This window comes from Ciconia boyciana, chromosome 5, assembly GCF_034638445.1.
Source record: "Ciconia boyciana chromosome 5, ASM3463844v1, whole genome shotgun sequence".
NCBI lineage: Eukaryota > Metazoa > Chordata > Aves > Ciconiiformes > Ciconiidae > Ciconia > Ciconia boyciana.
In genome coordinates this window covers 10001538-10018727 of record NC_132938.1, presented here as the reverse complement: position 1 = coordinate 10018727, position 17190 = coordinate 10001538, and the positions used below count along the sequence as shown (strand labels likewise).

General features: G+C 39.8%; 1 protein-coding gene across 1 annotated transcript in view; it reads left to right on the top strand.

Moving 5' to 3' along the window:
• The window catches only part of POLN (DNA polymerase nu), a 125976-nt gene that overhangs the window by 50277 nt on the left and 58509 nt on the right, over positions 1-17190 (top strand). The window contains exons 16-18 of the mRNA XM_072861913.1: positions 5219-5276; positions 6840-6917; positions 7348-7462. Of these exons, the coding sequence (XP_072718014.1) occupies positions 5219-5276; positions 6840-6917; positions 7348-7462 (251 nt within the window). The remainder of the gene's footprint in view (positions 1-5218; positions 5277-6839; positions 6918-7347; positions 7463-17190) is intronic.

The following is a 17190-nucleotide window of genomic DNA, read 5'->3' as shown; positions in this document are numbered from 1 at the left end:
CCGTTGTAAGGGTGTGGGTTTTTTCAGCTTTCTATCAGTCATGACCTGAGATTCAACAAGGCCAAGTGCCGGGTCCTGCACTTGGGTCACAACAACCCCATGCAACGCTACAGGCTTGGGGAAGAGTGGCTGGAAAGCTGCCAGGCAGAAAAGGACCTGGGGGTGTTGGTCGACAGGTGGCTGAATATGAGCCAGCAGTGTGCCCAGGTGGCCAAGAAGGCCAATAGCATCCTGGCTTGTATCAGAGATAGTGTGGCCAGCAGGACTAGGGAAGTGATCGTGCCCCTGTACTCGGCACTGGTGAGGCTGCACCTCGAATGCTGTGTTCAGTTTTGGGCCCCTCACTACAAGAAAGACATTGAGGTGCTGGAGCGTGTCCAGAGAAGGGCAGCGAAGCTGGTGAAGGGTCTGGAGCAGAAGTCTGATGAGGAGCGGCTGAGGGAACTGGGGTTGTTTAGCCTGGAGAAGAGGAGGCTAAGGGGAGACCTTACTGCTCTGGACAACTGCCTGAAAGGAGGTTGTAGTGAGGTGGGGGTCGGTCTCTTTTCCCAGGTAACAAGTGATAGGACGAGAGGAAATGGCCTCAAGTTGCGCCATTTGGGGGAGGTTTAGATTGGATATGAGGAAAAATTTCTTCACCGAAAGGGTTGTCAAGCATTGGAACAGGCTGCCCAGGGAAGTGGTGGAGTCACCATCCCTGGAGGTATTTAAAGGACGTGTAGATGTGGTGCTTAGGGACATGGTTTAGTGGTGGACTTGGCAGTGCTAGGTTAATGGTTGTTCTTGATGATCTTAAGGGTCTTTTCCAACCTAAATAATTCTATGATTCTATGAAAACCATAAAAAAAAAAAAAGGAAATTTCCGTTTATATATTCAAGTAGTTCTTATTAATTGTGTTCCAGGTTTACCAAAATTATTTATGAAGCTTGGATGTACATTTTTGCATGCATTTTCCATAATCAAGACAATACAATTCTTTTTCTCAGAGCTTGCATTTTAAGACATGATGCACCAACTGACTACAATTTCTGCAAAATATTTGCTTCTTTCATCTTTGAATTTTAATGTTATGCTACAAGTGTACTTTATATATATATGTATTTTTATATATATATAATTATATATATATATGTTTAAAAAATTGCTTGGGAATGAAACCAGAGTCTTTCTATGACTTTCCACTGCCTCATATCATTGAAGGCTTCAATTCTGTCTCAGTCAGAAATCATGTGACATAGAGAGAAGGCAATGTGTTGGCACTGGGATATATAGATTAATCAATTACAATAATGTTATAAAAACAGAATCATAGAATCACAAGGTAGTTGAGTTTGGACAGGACCGCTAGAGATTGTCTAGTCCAACCCCACCCCTGCTCAGAACAGGGTCCACTAGAGCAGGTTTCTTGGGACCATGTCTAGTCGGCGTTTGAATATCTCCAAGGATGGAGGCTTCACAACCTCTCTGTGCAACCTGTTCCAGTATTTGACCACTGTCACAGTAGAAAAGTTTTTTCTTATGTTCAGATGGAATTTCTTGTAATTTTTTTGTGACCACTGCCTCTTGTCCTGTCATTGGGCACCAGTGAGAAGAATCTGGCTCCATCTTCTTTACACCCTCCAATCAGGCATTCTGAGCAGAGGGGAAGGATCACCTCTCTTGACCTGGTGGTGATGCACTTCCTGATGCAGCCCAGGATGCTGTTGTCCTTCCTAGGTACAAAGGCTCCTTGCTAGTTCATGTTCAACTTGTTTTTTACCAGGATCCACAAGTCTTTTTCTGCAAAGCTGCTTTCCAGACTGTGAACTCTATGAGATCCTGATAGCCCATTTCTCCAGACTCTTGAGGTCCCTCTGAATCTCAGAGCAGCCACCTGATGTATCAACCACTCCTCCCAGTTTTGGATTGTCTGCCCTCTTGCTGAGGTTGCACTCAGTCCTGTTATCCAGGTCATTAACGGACGTGTTGAGCAGTGTTGGCCACTGGGGTACTCCACTAGCGCCTGGCCTCCAGCTGGTCTTTGTGCCACTTATCAAAACCCTTTGAACCTAGCAGTTCAGCCAGTTTTCAGTCCACCTCACTGTCCACTTATCTAGCTTGTACTTCATCAACTTGTCTATGAGGCTTTTATGAGAGATTGTTTTGAAAGCCTTGCTGAAGTCAAGGTAAACAACATCTGCTGCTTTCCTTTCATCCACTGAACTAGTCACTTCATCGCAGAAGGCTATCGTTGGTTAAGCACGATTTCCCCTTTGTAAATCCATGCTGACTACCCCAGATCATCTTCTTGACTTTAATATGTTTGCAAATGTTTTCCCAGGATTATTTGCTCCATCACCTTCCCAGGAATTGAGGAGACGCTGATTGGCCTGTAGTTTTCTGCATCCTCCTCCTTGCCCTCCTGAAAGAAAGGAGTGACACTTGCTTTCTTCCAGTACTCAGGAACCTCCCCTGATCATCACAGTCTTTCAAACGTAATTGAAACTGGGACGCTGGCTTCATCTATCCTTCTATCCATTGGAACCTCTGGAAATGAGTTTTGGATTATGGTGGTGGGTTTTTTTTTTTTTTTTTTTTTTCAGTTCTTTCATCAATGCTAGGGTTTTCTTGTTCTTATTAATCATCCACTAGAATAGCTTGATTTTTTTTTCCCCTCTGAAACAATGAAGAGAAGTATTAATAGTTAACTTTCACAACCAGCTTTTCCATCACACTTTTTCAAGTATATTCCTTCTTGTCTGTTGGAGCATAATTGTTCAGAGAGTGCAATTTTGTTTCTCTATAACTTCTAACAAGATGTGGATGCCCTTTTCTAACAGTAAGGGATAACAGTCACATCTCAGATTGGATCTGTGAAGGTTTTGCAGAAATATACTTGAAATAAATACATAAAAGCAAAAAATACAGGCTGTGTTATGTAGTCCAGGGTGCTAATAGTATCTACCAAAGCCACACCAGTCTTCCACTTCTGATACAATAAAACTGTCACCTAATTTTCAACTCAAGCAGAGGAAAGCTTTCAATTTGGAAGACTCTTCTGAGATTGTGTCCTTATTTCTGCATCCTTTTAAATATCTAAAGTAAATTTATCTCATCAAATTTGATAATCTAAATCTTAGAAAACATAATCTCCAGGGGAATCTTAGGTCAACTTGTAAGTATGTGTCATATACAGATAGACTGAACTACCCACTGGAAATCCTTGTCTTTGGCTACTGACTATAGAGGGATTCTAGACAGCTAGTTTAGACCAACAGCTAGCCTAGAGATATCTAAAATTAGATGAGAGGAATCTATTAAGCTATTCCAATAGCTTAAAGATGAGCATTACCACTGTCATGTTTCTTGAGTTACTTCTTTTCTGAAGATTTGTTCAAATTATGAGTTGGTAACTAATTTACAAGTGAAAGCACATTTTGCACTTGCAATTACTTACTAGTTTTTTTCAGAATTATTAGTGACACTTCAAAAATTACATTAAAAGCAGACTTTCTGCATATGCTGTCAGTGAAAACAAGATGGCAATATAGTGATTTATTTTTACCATTGTAGACAGATTTTGAAATTTGCATTTATTTCACTTTGTTCAGGATTTTGAAGCTAACGAGTTAAGGAACAATAGTCAGTGAGAGTAACTATAAACAACTTTTTAACCTGTGCTGGAGATTATCTTATTAAGTACATGTCAATACCAGTACAGAGCCCAATGAAAGGTCCATACAACGATCTCTACCATTAAAATGATTCAAGTCAGAACTAAAGTGTTGTGATTTTGTTCTTTTAAATGTGTAAAATTAGACTTCCACATTCATGTCCAGGTACATAATAAAGGACTTAATTTTCTAAACTTCCGAGGATCTACTGGCTTCCATGGCCACTTGAACTGCATATTATTCATATAAACAAGCACTGATCCTCCCCAAGTTGTTATCAATAGAAATCAAAAGAAATGTTAGTTTTGTGCACAGATTAAATAACCATTTATTTAAAAATATGGCTAACAGCATTACAATAAGGATTGCCACAACTGTATTTTTAAATGTTTCTAGAAACTGAAGAATAAAATATTGAAGATGGCAAGTGTTTCTTCTGGGTCAAACTTCGTATTGATGGATTGAGAGCAGTGTTCCTAGTTTACCCATGCTGTGAAAATATTATGTATATTATGTAGTAGTTTCCTATCTCTCTCTCTATGGTGCTGTGGCGGGTGTTCAACTTTAATACATTTAATTGTAGATCTTTAAGGGTGATACTAAGACCAGAAATGATACTGTTCTGTTTGGCGGGTTTTGTTCTTTTACTTCTGCTTTAAATTTAAATAGCTTTTGCAGTCTGGTTACATCCCTCTTAAGTTTAAAATAACAATTTTGATTTCAAAATTACATGGAAAGTGGTAATTATGATTTGGAAATGATATAGCACTATTCCCATATTATTAATATTACATAATATTGGTATGTTCATCCAGTTCCTGAACCACTTGCAAATTAATTGCGTGGAATTACGAAAATTGAGCTTGATACACATTGTCTCTTGTCATGTGTTACCTTTCTAGATGAAGAGGCATAATGACATAACATAACAGAAGGAACCTATCATGTGTCATCTTTCATGCTTTACTGGTGGTGTATGAACCCAGATCTTTAAAGAAAAAATCTTCTGTTATTCCTAGTCCTGCATGTTTGTTGATAAACTTAGTTCTCACTTTTAACCTTGACTGATGTGCTGTAGTTAATAAAGAGCTCCTTCTTTATTTTGTCATGCATTTCAAAAAAGTGGGAATAGATATTAGAAAAATTTCTAGGGGCTGAAGAAGAATCTGTTCCCTTAGCTTAAGGCAAGGTTCATGTGTATTCTTTTCTTGAAAGTAATGCACCATATCTAAAAAATACAGGTTAAAATAAGAAGAACATTATTTTTATTGGGTTACTAATTCTGTTCCGTGGCGCATCCAGAGATTAGGATTTAGAAAGGCTGCCAGTGAGAAATTGTTCTTACAAGCTTCCAATTTTCAAGGAAGAGCAAATATTCAAAAGTATCTATAGTAACAGAAGTGTGAAGGTTCCTTTGAAAGGCAAAGTGGTTAATCTTATTTATTATATGGGCGAAACTTGTTGGCATTAGTATCACTAATGTTCTTATGCTGCTTATAAACTGTTCATAAACATGTTTTCATAAACTTTAACTTACTGAGCATTTTTTAATTCTTATTTGTAGAACATTCAAGGTATCTCTAAACATCCAGTTAGAATTACAAAGAAACAGTACATAAAAGGTAAACTATATTTTTATTAACATGAAAAGGCAATTTTATTATTTTACTGAGTTATGTTATGTTTTAAAGCAGGCCTATAGCTCCAGCATTAAATAATAGAATAGATTATTGATGCTTAGTTATACGTTGTCATTTAAACCCATTACTTTTTGCTGGTTGTTCCTGCAAAAAATTTGCTGTTTCAGCACTGATCTAAATAGTCACAAACTTTTAGATTTTTTTGTTTCTCTCTACTATCTCACTGTTCCTTTTTCCAGATGAAATTATGCATCTTAACTCCATTAAATATCCTAGGGATGATTTTGTGTGCATTCAGCTCATAAGGCTTTTCCTGAGGAGATGTTAAAGCTTGGTCATTTTAATCAAACTCACAACTAAACACCAGTAGTTAGTCAGATATGTTGGTTTTGATAACATAAGCAGCTTTAAGGCAGATGATCCTGAGAGAATCAAAGTAAAGTCTAGAAAAGTATGACCCAATTGATAAAGAGAGAAACCCACAATAGTAGACTCAAATATAAGAGCGATTTGCCAGCGTAAACTCTCCTTGTTGAATGCCTACAGCCATAGCTGGGAAATGCTGCTCATCTGTTGCACTTGGTTCTCAGATAAGGGCAGGCTTGCCTTTTTCACAGCTATTCACTCCCTGTGTTTGAAATAATACAGGTCATAAAATAAAACTGCTGTCAAAGTTTTACATTGTCTTCAACACACTCCTGTTTTATCTACCTGATCCATTTTTATAAGTATTTTTTAAAAGTTGTTATTAAAAAAAAGTGTGAGCAGTGGCTGTGTAAACCTGAGCTGCCGTGCATAACTGTGGCGCATAGGTCTTTCTGGAAACAGTTCAATTGATTTTGTTAATGGTCTTATAATATGTGCTTCTCAAAAATATATTTCTAAGTTTTTCATTCCTGTATCAAGACACACTTTTTTTTTCCACTTTTGTGCTGATCAGATGAATTCTGTTGTATTTCAAACCACCATCCCTTTCTACACCAAGACAAGTGGTATCCCCAGGGTGCACTGAGTTTCTAATACCTTGTCAATGTACGTTATTGCTTTGTGTTTTTATAGAGGATTTCTGTCATTAGAATTCGGATGCCTATATCAGCTGTATGTTCTCAGTATTGCATTCCCCTACCACATGTGACTCAGAATTTGGTTATTAACACATTGCTGCAGCATGTTCAAAGATAAGAAAATATATTTTTTAGTTCATCTCTATAGACCCTTCCTTACCTGAATGTCTCCTTTATTAAGTGATCTGTGAATGTTAGTTATTGTAGATATTTCTTAGCTAGTGTTTTGGGAAGGGTTTTGTTTTAAAAAAGGAGGAGAAGTGAGTGGTACTGCAAGGGTGGCAGAGAGAAACATGTTGAATATGACTGATAGAGTAAAATAATTGCGATGCTGGCAGCTGGTTGTCTGCTAGGTTGCTTACATTGCCATTTGTGTGGGTTTAGTGGTGTGTTTTTGGTATGTCACTTACAACCTCCTGTGGTTTGCAAAACAATATTTTTGGACTGGGGTTTGGGACTTAAATGTCTATCTCCTTTCTAGGAAAAGAAGAGGAAATAGTAACTATTTCCCCAAGAACATTGTTTGTTTCAAAAAAAGGATATACATTTTTAGCAGCAGGTAAGATAGTATGTATTACTATTCTCATACATGTTAATGTTCACAGTTCTGTCATCTCTTTTTCCCCTCTCCTTTGGAAGCCATTAGATTTTACAAGGCTCTCAAATCCCTTAGTATCAATTAATAATGTTATATGATGTGTGCTCCTTACTGTGCTTTGGAAGTGGATGATATGTAAGCCTTGTCAGTAGAAACAAAGAGCTAATAAGATTAATTGACACCTGAAGATAATGAAGGAATCAGACACCTTGTGATCTGTACCTGGAATAGAACTTCTTCAGGATGAGCTTTTTACAGGCATCTGGGTTTTTTTGAGTGTGAGGAAATGACTGAACAGTCCAGGCTTGTGTTTTAATTTGTGTTTAATTTGTTAAAATGCAGGTATGTTTTTATTTTAGAGCAATAGATTTATTTTAACACTGTTTTCTAGATTTTTCCCATATTGAGTTAAGGATCCTTGCTGACCTGTCATCTGAACCAGAACTTTTGAAACTGTTCCAAGAACCTGAAACCACTGATATCTTTTCCACACTGGCTTCTCAGTGGTAAGAGTAAATGTTGCATTTTTAGGTAGTAATTAAACAAAATAGTAAGAATAACTTAAACTATTGTATTACTGCGTAGTGATAACAAAAGACAGTATTTTGCTACAGTATCTATTGTTAATACTGTTTTAACACTTTGAATTATAATTTGTTTCTGTCTTTGAGCCTTTTCTTCTCCACTGTGGTTATTACCATATGTCAAAATGTTGCAATCAAACTGACCAGTATGAGCCTTGTGACTAAAGCTGGTGCAATAATATATTGTGAACAGTGCATACTGATAACTTTCTCACTGTATTATTGTTCACCAATTCTTTTTAAAAATCCAGAGCAGCAGTTAAGTAGCTTATCCCTCTGAAAAATTGCAGAACAACTTTTCTCAGTAAAAGTACAAGCATTTTTGAAACCTGCTTGGTTATCCAGTAGAAGTATTGGAATCAAGTTACGTATGTACAAGAAACAGAGAGACTAGAGCTCATGGGATTCCTTTGAACTCATAGGGTTTAGTGCTTCCATCTTCTGATGGATGATGTGATACTTGGAAAAAGTGGTACTTCAGTAATTAAAAACCAAAATTTCTTATCTCCATTCCCAGATTATTATTTACTGATCTCTTCAGCATGCAGATCAAAAGATTAACTATCAAAAAAGATGGAATATTAGTTACTTAGCTATTTGAAGTTTTAAGTAATATTTCTTAACTACTGTTTGTATCATGGTGATGCCTAAAAATCTTACTTGAGACTGGGACTCCCCTTGTACTCAAAAGTGCATGAGCATTCAGTAAGTTACAGGATATATGTCAAGAAGCTTACAGTTTGAACAGGTAGGTCAGAAAAAGATTGAATAAAATGCTGTAACATATAAGCAGATTGAACAGAATGATGTCATGTAAATGTCATGCAATTTTCATATTTTTTCTTTGTTCCTCTCTCTCTTTTAATCTTTTATCTACATTTTTTTGTTGGAAGATTGTTAGCTGAAAATGAAAGCAAAAATAGATATGATGAATTCATCAGTCCTGATCTAGCTCAATTCCTGTACTACAGTTTCTAAATTTTTGCAGGCATAGCCTTCCCAACCACAGTATTTCCTACTTGCTGCAATATTTGCTAATATACTCTGAAGTAGTACAAAGAAACAAAATGAAGCGCAAATTATAATTATCCTGCTACCAACAACTGAATCAGCACTTGAGGCATGTGCATTCTGGGAGAACACAACTCAAGGTCACAAACATCCCAACGAATATAGCTATCGAAAGATCACCTTTCTCTTTAGAGTTGCTTAGAAGCTTCTATTGATATTATAATCAATTCTTAGCTCTAACATGATATCACTAGAACCTCGTGATGGAGTTAAATCCTTATTTTAGTTTGGAGGTATATTGCAAGTGTATGCATGAAGATGAGTCAAATTTTGTCTCAACTCTGGGCAAGCCTCCAGAAATACCATTCTATTCAGCAACCTCACAGCTCTTGGCAGCCGTCAACCTCTTATAGTTGCTACACAGTAACTTTAAATTTAATGAAATATTACAGGCAAATATTTTTATCAGACAGAAGTGTCATGGTGTGTCTACAAAATCATTACATAATGATTCTGCTGACTCTTCTTTTAAGCTTCAGGAAAGCTAATGCTTGGAAGTAACTTTCAATTGAATCTATTATATGACTGTTATTACTTACAGAAACACGAAGGGTGTGTTTAATCTTAACTAACCTTGGACATCTGTTACATACCTGGAGAGATTCATTTGACCTATTATGATGCCCCTTGTGTAATAAGATCAATCACACATTAAAAGTGTTGACTTCTCACCACTGAGAACAAAGTAGGTCTGAGGTGGCTAGCTCACATGTAGACATCTCTATTTGTTCTGACAAATTCAGTTCCTCCTATTGGATCAGTTCCTAGTGAATTCACCTTGGGTTTTGGAATTTTATCCTTAATTTATTTAGCGCCAAAGAGAAGACATAAAATCACAAGCTTCACAGATACTTTCCCATTCCAGATACTTACTAATCTCTCATAGTCCACTATTGATAAACAAAATCTTTAGGGAAAAAAATTAGTTCACTGACTTCATTGTAGTTGATTCCACCCTGTCGGTATTAAAATGAATTATGAGAAGGAAGAGCAAAATAAACAACAAACCTTTTACCTCCTCTTTTCTCCTGATTTTCTCTGGGTTTTAATCCTTTAAAATCTGTGCAAGTGATATACCAAGTGGCATACCAAATGTTTGATGCTGTTTGAAGGAATTGCACATTGTTGCTATTTGTAAATTTTTTTCTAACACATTTTGGACAATTGGAAAACCTTGACAAAAAGGTTTTTTCTCTAAGAGATCTATAAAGAATTAGTTTCTGAAGCTCCCTCTCAGAAGAAAAAAGTTAATGACAGTGTCTGATAGCATTCCAGCTTCTGAATGCATGTCAGTTGCTATCTTTTAGCAGGCTTTCTGCATCTAAAAATCCTTAGACTAATGAATATTAAATCATAAATAGTAAAGAATATATTATTGGACAAAAATCTGAGCCACACTCCAGAGTCCAGCCAAGTTTTATACAAGTTTATTAACTTTTTTTCTAAGCTTCATGGCTTCTCCACTGAAATGTACCTCTATTCCTTAGCTGTCCTTCAGGCTAAAGCCTTCTATCTGAAATCCAACCTTTTGAAAAACCTTTACAGGCTTTTTATAGCGTTTGGCAACAAATACACATGGTGGGCAGTTTCTGCAAAGAGGTTAGCTGTATGAGTTTCTGATTGCATTAAGATCTCTTATGTATAAAAGCTTTCTGTTCATAATTTGAACGGAAAGTGACTCAGTCTATCTCTGGGACCTTAGAGATGCGTCTCTCTTGGAAACCTGTTGGATCCATGTTTCTATTAAATGTCACTTGTATGGAATCTCTACACTGGTCAACAGTGCAGTGTAGAGATACATTAAGTATGTGTCAACCCAAACTATCTCTATACACTACAGCAAAAGGCTGAATGGAGGTACTAACTGTCACGCTAAAATTCAGTGTCATGTGCAACACCACACCCAACCCAATAATCCTAGCTGAGAGGCAATCATCTCTGCAAGACTAGGCTGTAATCTTGTACTCTTATGTTTAGCTTACAGAGATAGCTCATTTCAGAAGTAATAGAGTCTCCACCAGTCTGGGCTTCCCTGCACTATGCTCAACTGTTTGCTGTAGACAGTTTTTTAAGTATTGTGTGTTCTGTTTGACAGAACTGTCTTGAAATTGCTATTCAGATACAACTCTCAGAACCTGGTGTTAACTAGTCACTTAATGCGAGTTTCTGGGTAATGTCATGCTTGGTCTCATGTGTTTTATCTTTAAAGTGTTTTTTTTCACACGGGAATAAAGTTTATGGAATGTTATTCCATGGAATTCATGGAATAAAATAAAAATGGTGTCTGTTGGCCACTTTGCAATAGATTTGCTTATATTGGCTGTTTTTGTCAGTGAAAAGTCCAAGCTCATCTCTGCCTTGTACATCCAATATATTTTCTGGTCATCTAACATAGTTACCCCAGCTAAAACTAGGATGATATAAATAGATTTTAATGTTAATTTGTATATGCTTAGTACTATTCCTACTCTTATCCTATCCTGTCTGTAATGATGATCATATGCTATTACCAACATTCTCTTACAGCGAGTACTGTGTTATGGCCTATGAAGAGTAAGCCTTAAATGACAGGTCAACACCTGCTGTTACAAGAACACCAAGAGTGCATTACATTAATGATCTACTTGCTACTGAACACATAGTAAAGTTTCAAAAGTTTTCAAAAGTTTTCAAAAGTTTCAACTTTTGAAAATTCATGATATAACGGATTCCAGCTACCTGCAAGATCACCTTGTGTTATATTGTCTTGATGTCCTATGACAGTTATAGTCCTTTGAAAGCCAAATCATCATCCCAGTGCTGAAGATGATGAGAGCTGTCTTGGCAGCTGTCTGACCAGCCAAGAGACCTAACTGCTGTAAGACACCCAAATGACAACAACTCTCAGAATGAAATTGCTCTCAATTCTTAAATCTAGCTTTTACACAATAAATGAAAAATAAGTAATTGTATTTAAAATGCTGTTGATGGGCATATCTTAAAATCACTTTCAAAGACAGAGGCTGAAAAATAAGTTTACAGTCTTTTAGGTAGTCTGCAATTTCTTTCTTAATTAGAGGTGCAGTGACTACCAATCTCTTTCAAACTGTTCATTTATCACCCTTCTCAGTAGGCTGTTGTTCCTCTGTGATAGTATACACTCATATTGACCATATTGGGTCAAAATCCAGGAAAAGTATCTTGATTTAGATAAGCACTGAAGCACACTATAAATGTGTGATTTCATAGAATCATAGCATAGTTTGGGTTGGAAGTGACCTTAAAGATCATCTAGTTCCAACACCCCTGCCATGGGCAGGGACACCTTCCACTAGACCATCCAACCTGGCCTTGAACGCTTCCAGGGATGGGGTATCCACAACTTCTCTGGGCAACCTGTTCCACTGCCTCATCACCCTCATAGTGAAGAATTTCTTCCTAGTATCTAAATCTACCCTCTTTCAGTTTAAAGCCATTACCTCTTGTCCTATCATTACATGCCCTTCTAAAAAGCCCCTTTCCAGCTTTCTTGTAGGCCCCCTTCAGGTACTGGAAGGCTGCTATAAAGTGTCCCCAGAGCCTTCTCTTCTCCAGGCTGAACAACCCCAACTGTCTCAGCCTGTCTTTATAGGAGAGGTGTTCCATCCCTCTGATCATTTTTGTGGCCCTCCTCTGGACTCGCTCCAACAGGTCCATGTCCTTGTTGTGCTGAGGGACTCCAGGTGGGGTCTCACAAGAGCGGAGTAGAGGGGGAGAATCACCTCCCTCGACCTGTTGATACGGCCCAGGATACAGTTAGCTTTCTGGCTTGCACATTGCCGGGCCATTTTGAGCTTCTCATCAGCCAACACACCCAAGTGCTTCTCCTCAGGGCTGCTCTCAATCCATTCTCCACCCAGCCTGTATTTGTGCTGTGGATTGTCCCAACCCACATGCAGGACCTTGCTGAGCTTCATGAGGGTCGCACAGGCCCACCTCTCAAGCCTGTCCAGGTCCCTCTCGATGGCATCCCTTCCCTCCAGCGTGTTGACCACATCACACAGCTTGGTGTCATCGGCAAACTTGCTGAGGGTGCACTCAGTCCCACTGTCCATGTCACCGACAAAGATGTTAAACGGTGCCAGTCCCAATACCGACCCCTGAGGAACGACACTTGTCACTGGTGTCCACTTGGACATCAAGCAATTGACTGCAACTCTTTGAGTGTGGCCATCCAGCCAATTCCTTATCCACCGAGTGGTCCATCCATCAAATCCATGTCTCTCCAATTTCGAGACAAGGATGTCGTGCCAGACAGTGTGAAATGCTTTGCACAAGTCCAGGTAGATGATGTCAGTTGCTCTTCCCTTACCTACCAGTGCTGTAACCCCATTGTAGAAGGCCACCAAATTTGTCAGGCACGATTTGCCCATGGGGAAGCCATGTTGGCTGTCACCAATCACCTCCTTATTTTCCGTGTGCCTTAGCATGGTTTCCAGGAGGATCTGCTCCATGATCTTGCCGGGCACAGAGGTGAGACTGACTGGCCTGTAGTTCCCTGTGTCCTCCTTTTTTCCCTTTTTAAAAATGGGGGTTATGTTTCCCCTTTTCAAGTCAGTGGGAACTTCACCAGACTACCACGACTTCTAAAATATGCTGGACAGTGGCCTAGTAACTTTATCTACCAGTTCCCTCAGGACCCGCGGATGCATGTCATCAGGTCCCATGGGCTTGTGCACCTTCAGGTTCCTTAGATGGTCTTGAACCTGATCTTCTCCTACAGTGGGCAATTCTTCACTCTCCCAGTCTCTGCCTTTGCCGTCTGTGACTTGGGTGATGCAGCTTGAGCACTTGCCGCTGAAGACTGCGGCAAAAATGTCGTTGAGTACCTTCTCCATATCCCGGGTAACCAGGTCTCCTGTTTCTTTCTGGAGGGGGCCCACATTTTCTGTAGTCTTTCTTTTATCACCAACATACCTATAGAAGCTTCTCTTGCTGTCCTTGATGTCCTTGGCCAGATTTAATTATATCAGGGCTTTAGCTTTCCTAAGCTGATCCCTGGCTGCTTGGACAATTTCTCTGTATTCTTCACAGGCTGCCTGTCCTTGCTTCCACCCTCTGTAGGCTCCCTTTTTGTGTTTGAGTTTGTCCAGGAGCTCCTTGTTCATCCATGCAGGCCTCCTGGCATTTTTGCCTGACTTCCTCTTTGTTGGGATGCATCGCTCCTGAGCTTGTAAGAGGTTATCCTTGAATATTAACCAGCTTTCTTGGGCCCATCTTCCCTCCAGGGCTTTATCCTGTGGTACTATACCAAGCAGATCCCTGAAGAGGCCAAAGTCTTCTCTCCTGAAGTCCAGGGTAGTGAGCTTGCTGTGTGCCCTTGTCAGTGTCCTAAGGATCTTGAACTCCACCATTTCATGGTCACTGCAGCCAAGACTTCACATTCCCCACCAGCCCCTCCTTGTTGCTGAGAACAAGGTCCAGCATAGCACCTCTCCTCATTGGCTCCTCTATCACTCGGAGAAGCAAGTCATCATCAACGCATTCCAGGAACCTCCTGAATTGCTTATGCCCTGCTGTGTTGTCCCTCCAACAGATATCAAGGTGGTTGAAGTCCCCCATGAGAACCAGGGCTTGTGAATGTGAGGCTGCTCCTATCTGTCTATAGAGGGCCTCATCCACTTGGTCTTCCTGGTTGAGTGGCCTGTAGCGGACCCCCACTATAATGTCACCTGTCCCTGCCCTCCCTTTATCCTGACCCATAAGCTCTCGGTCGGCTCCTCATCCATCCCCAGGTGGAGCTCCATGCACTCCAGCTGGTCATTGACATAGAGGGCAATACCCCCTCCTTGTCTCCCCTGCCTGCCCTTCCTAAAGAGCCTGTACCCTTCCACTCCAACAGTCCAGTTATAGGAGCCATCCCACCACATCTCCGTGATGCCAATAAGATCATAGCCCTGCAGGTGTGCGCATGTCTCTAACTCCTCTTGTTTATTCCCCATGCTATGTGTGTTTGCATAGAGGCATTTAAGTTGGGTCCCCAAGGAAGCTGACTTACTGACTCGAGTGGCTGGAATTCCTTTGTGCTGCTCTTCAGGTGCTCTCCTGCTGACCTGTGATCCTTCTCCAGGCTCTAGGCATCTATTGCTGGCACTGGCATCAAACTGGTAGGAGTGGGATGGATTGAGGTTCCTCTCCCCTGGAAACTTCAGTTTAAAGCCCTTTTCACCAACTTGGCAAGTCTATGACTGAAGATGCTCTTCCCCTTCTCTGACAGATGGACCCCATCAGCCCCCAGTAGACCAGATTTCTCAAAGCGAGTTCCATGGTCTAAGTAGCTGAACCCCTGGCTGTGGCACCAGTCCTGTAACTATTTGTCGCTTCACCAGATTCGACTGGCCCTTTCAAAGCCCTTCCCTTTGACTGCGAGGATCGATGAAAAAACTGCCTGCACTACAGAGTGCTTTACTGCCACTCCCAGGGCTCTGTACTCCTTGATACTCCTCAGACTGCTTCTGGCTATATCACTGGTGCCCACATGAAACAACAGCAGCAGATAATAAGTCAGTGGAGGTTTGGTAGTCTCTCGGTGACATCCCTGATACAAGCCCCCGGTAAGCAGCACACCTCTCTAGAGGTCATCCTACCTGACTGATGCCTACTTTCCTGCCTGAGTGCTTTTTTGAATTGGGATAGTACTGCTTCAGAGTTCCTATGACTCGAGCATTAAGCTATACTTAAAATATTTGGATAAGTCCTTTCCCCTGCTTCTTTAGAATCTGCCTTAGAGAACTGGAGATCGCTAGTAGTGGTGAGTTCAGCTGCATCCAGCAGAGCATAGTGATACCCTCCATCAAGGGTCCTGAGGGCAGCCTAGCCATACAAATGCAACTATATTATTTATGGCTCTGGAACTAGCTTAGTCATTTTAATCTTGAAGATGTTGTCACAGTGTTCCAGTGTTTAATACAGACATCTCTGATATCTGCAAATTGTATTTACTTCCTATGTTTTAGGTTCCTGAACCTGAAATAGAATACAAAATCCAATGTTGGGTTGCCAAGTTCTGTGTACAGTGCCAAAGTATGCATCTCAAAGGATGAAAAAGGCTATATGCTGACTGCAGAGCCATCTAAGATAAGTTAATGAGAAATCCTAATCACAGAAGTTTGCATTTGAACTCATCTTAGAAAGCTGGAACAGAATGACGACAGCCAGTGGTCCAAAGTCCATACCTGAAGATACCTGCTAGATAGGTAGTCTTTGAAAAAAGTGAGCAGGATTCGCTCTTTTCAAGTGGTTGTGGTGCCCAGCTTTTATATAAGAGCTAGGTGCTTGGTGCTTGGAGACCTCAGTTCAACTTCTTAAATCTTAGGGTATTCAACTCTATATCTCTCTTCTCCCAGGACAATACAAAGCAAGGTTAGACTTTGTATGTTGCAGTTGAGATTCTGTTCAGCAAATATTGTAAAGTTGAAGTAATTGGATTTGTTTAGTTGAGAGAAGATATGATTTAGGAAAAACATGATAAAAGTCTTCAAATATATAAAAGGTTATTGCAGAGAGTTGGGTAGAGAGTGAACTAAGCATAATGAATGGGCTTACACTATTGTAAGAGATGCTTCAGTTAAATCTTTTGAATACTAAAGGTAGATAAATATGGAGATGGGTTACCTATGAAGGCTGTGGAATTTCCATCACTGGAAGGAATGAGACAATTAGACAAATATTTCCAAGGATAGCTCAAGTGACTTCAGTCTCTCTCACAGCCAAATTTTTATGACACTATGATTTTATTGCAGATTGCTTAGAGCATTCAGTTGGAAAAGGGTTTTCTTTATTTCAGTGCCATTAGGGGAATTATTTGTTTTTTACTTAGTGATTGTTTAATTCTGTTTGTTAGTAGTAGCTGCAGGGACAAAATTCAAAGATCTATGACTCTCACCTGAGTACTCTAAATAGAATAGTGAGTACTTTCATATTTGCTTTCCTTCTTAAGTCATGAATTATGCTTTTTTTGTTCTGTTTTGGGGTGGCTTGACGTTGGGGTTTTTTGGGTTTTTTTTTGTTTTTTTTTTCACAGTAGTCCCATTTCCATGTGATCTTGGAGGATGCCAAACCTAGCTTGTGGCCTTGCAGTTAGAGCATGCTTTAATTGCATGTCACTGGGAGGCAAGTTGTGGATGTGAATCCGGTCAGGTGAAGAGACAACTGAGTTGCTGTCCCTTAGTAGCCAGGCAACTGTTCCAGGGTGGTACCTCCTCCACCTTATACTAAGAAAAAGCCAACAAATCCAAACCTGATAGGCAGAAGCTATGAGTGTGAATAATTACGTAATCAGATTACATTTCCTAGATTGGGTCCTACAGGAATCAATAGAGGAGGTCAGGTGGGCTCAGAGTGGGTCTGTGATGAGCCATGCGCACAATATAGAATTTTGGGAGCCTATTGAATTGTCAGGAGGGAGGAGTTCCCTGAGGTAGCCAGGACATCCAGGATTAAGGGCCACTTAGTGGAGTGAAAGGAGTCAGTTCTCAGTTTTGGATATAGGCATCCACATTCATTTCTTGAATTTTGTCTAGGTCTCACAATTCCTTATGGAATTGCCAGTATAGATTTGT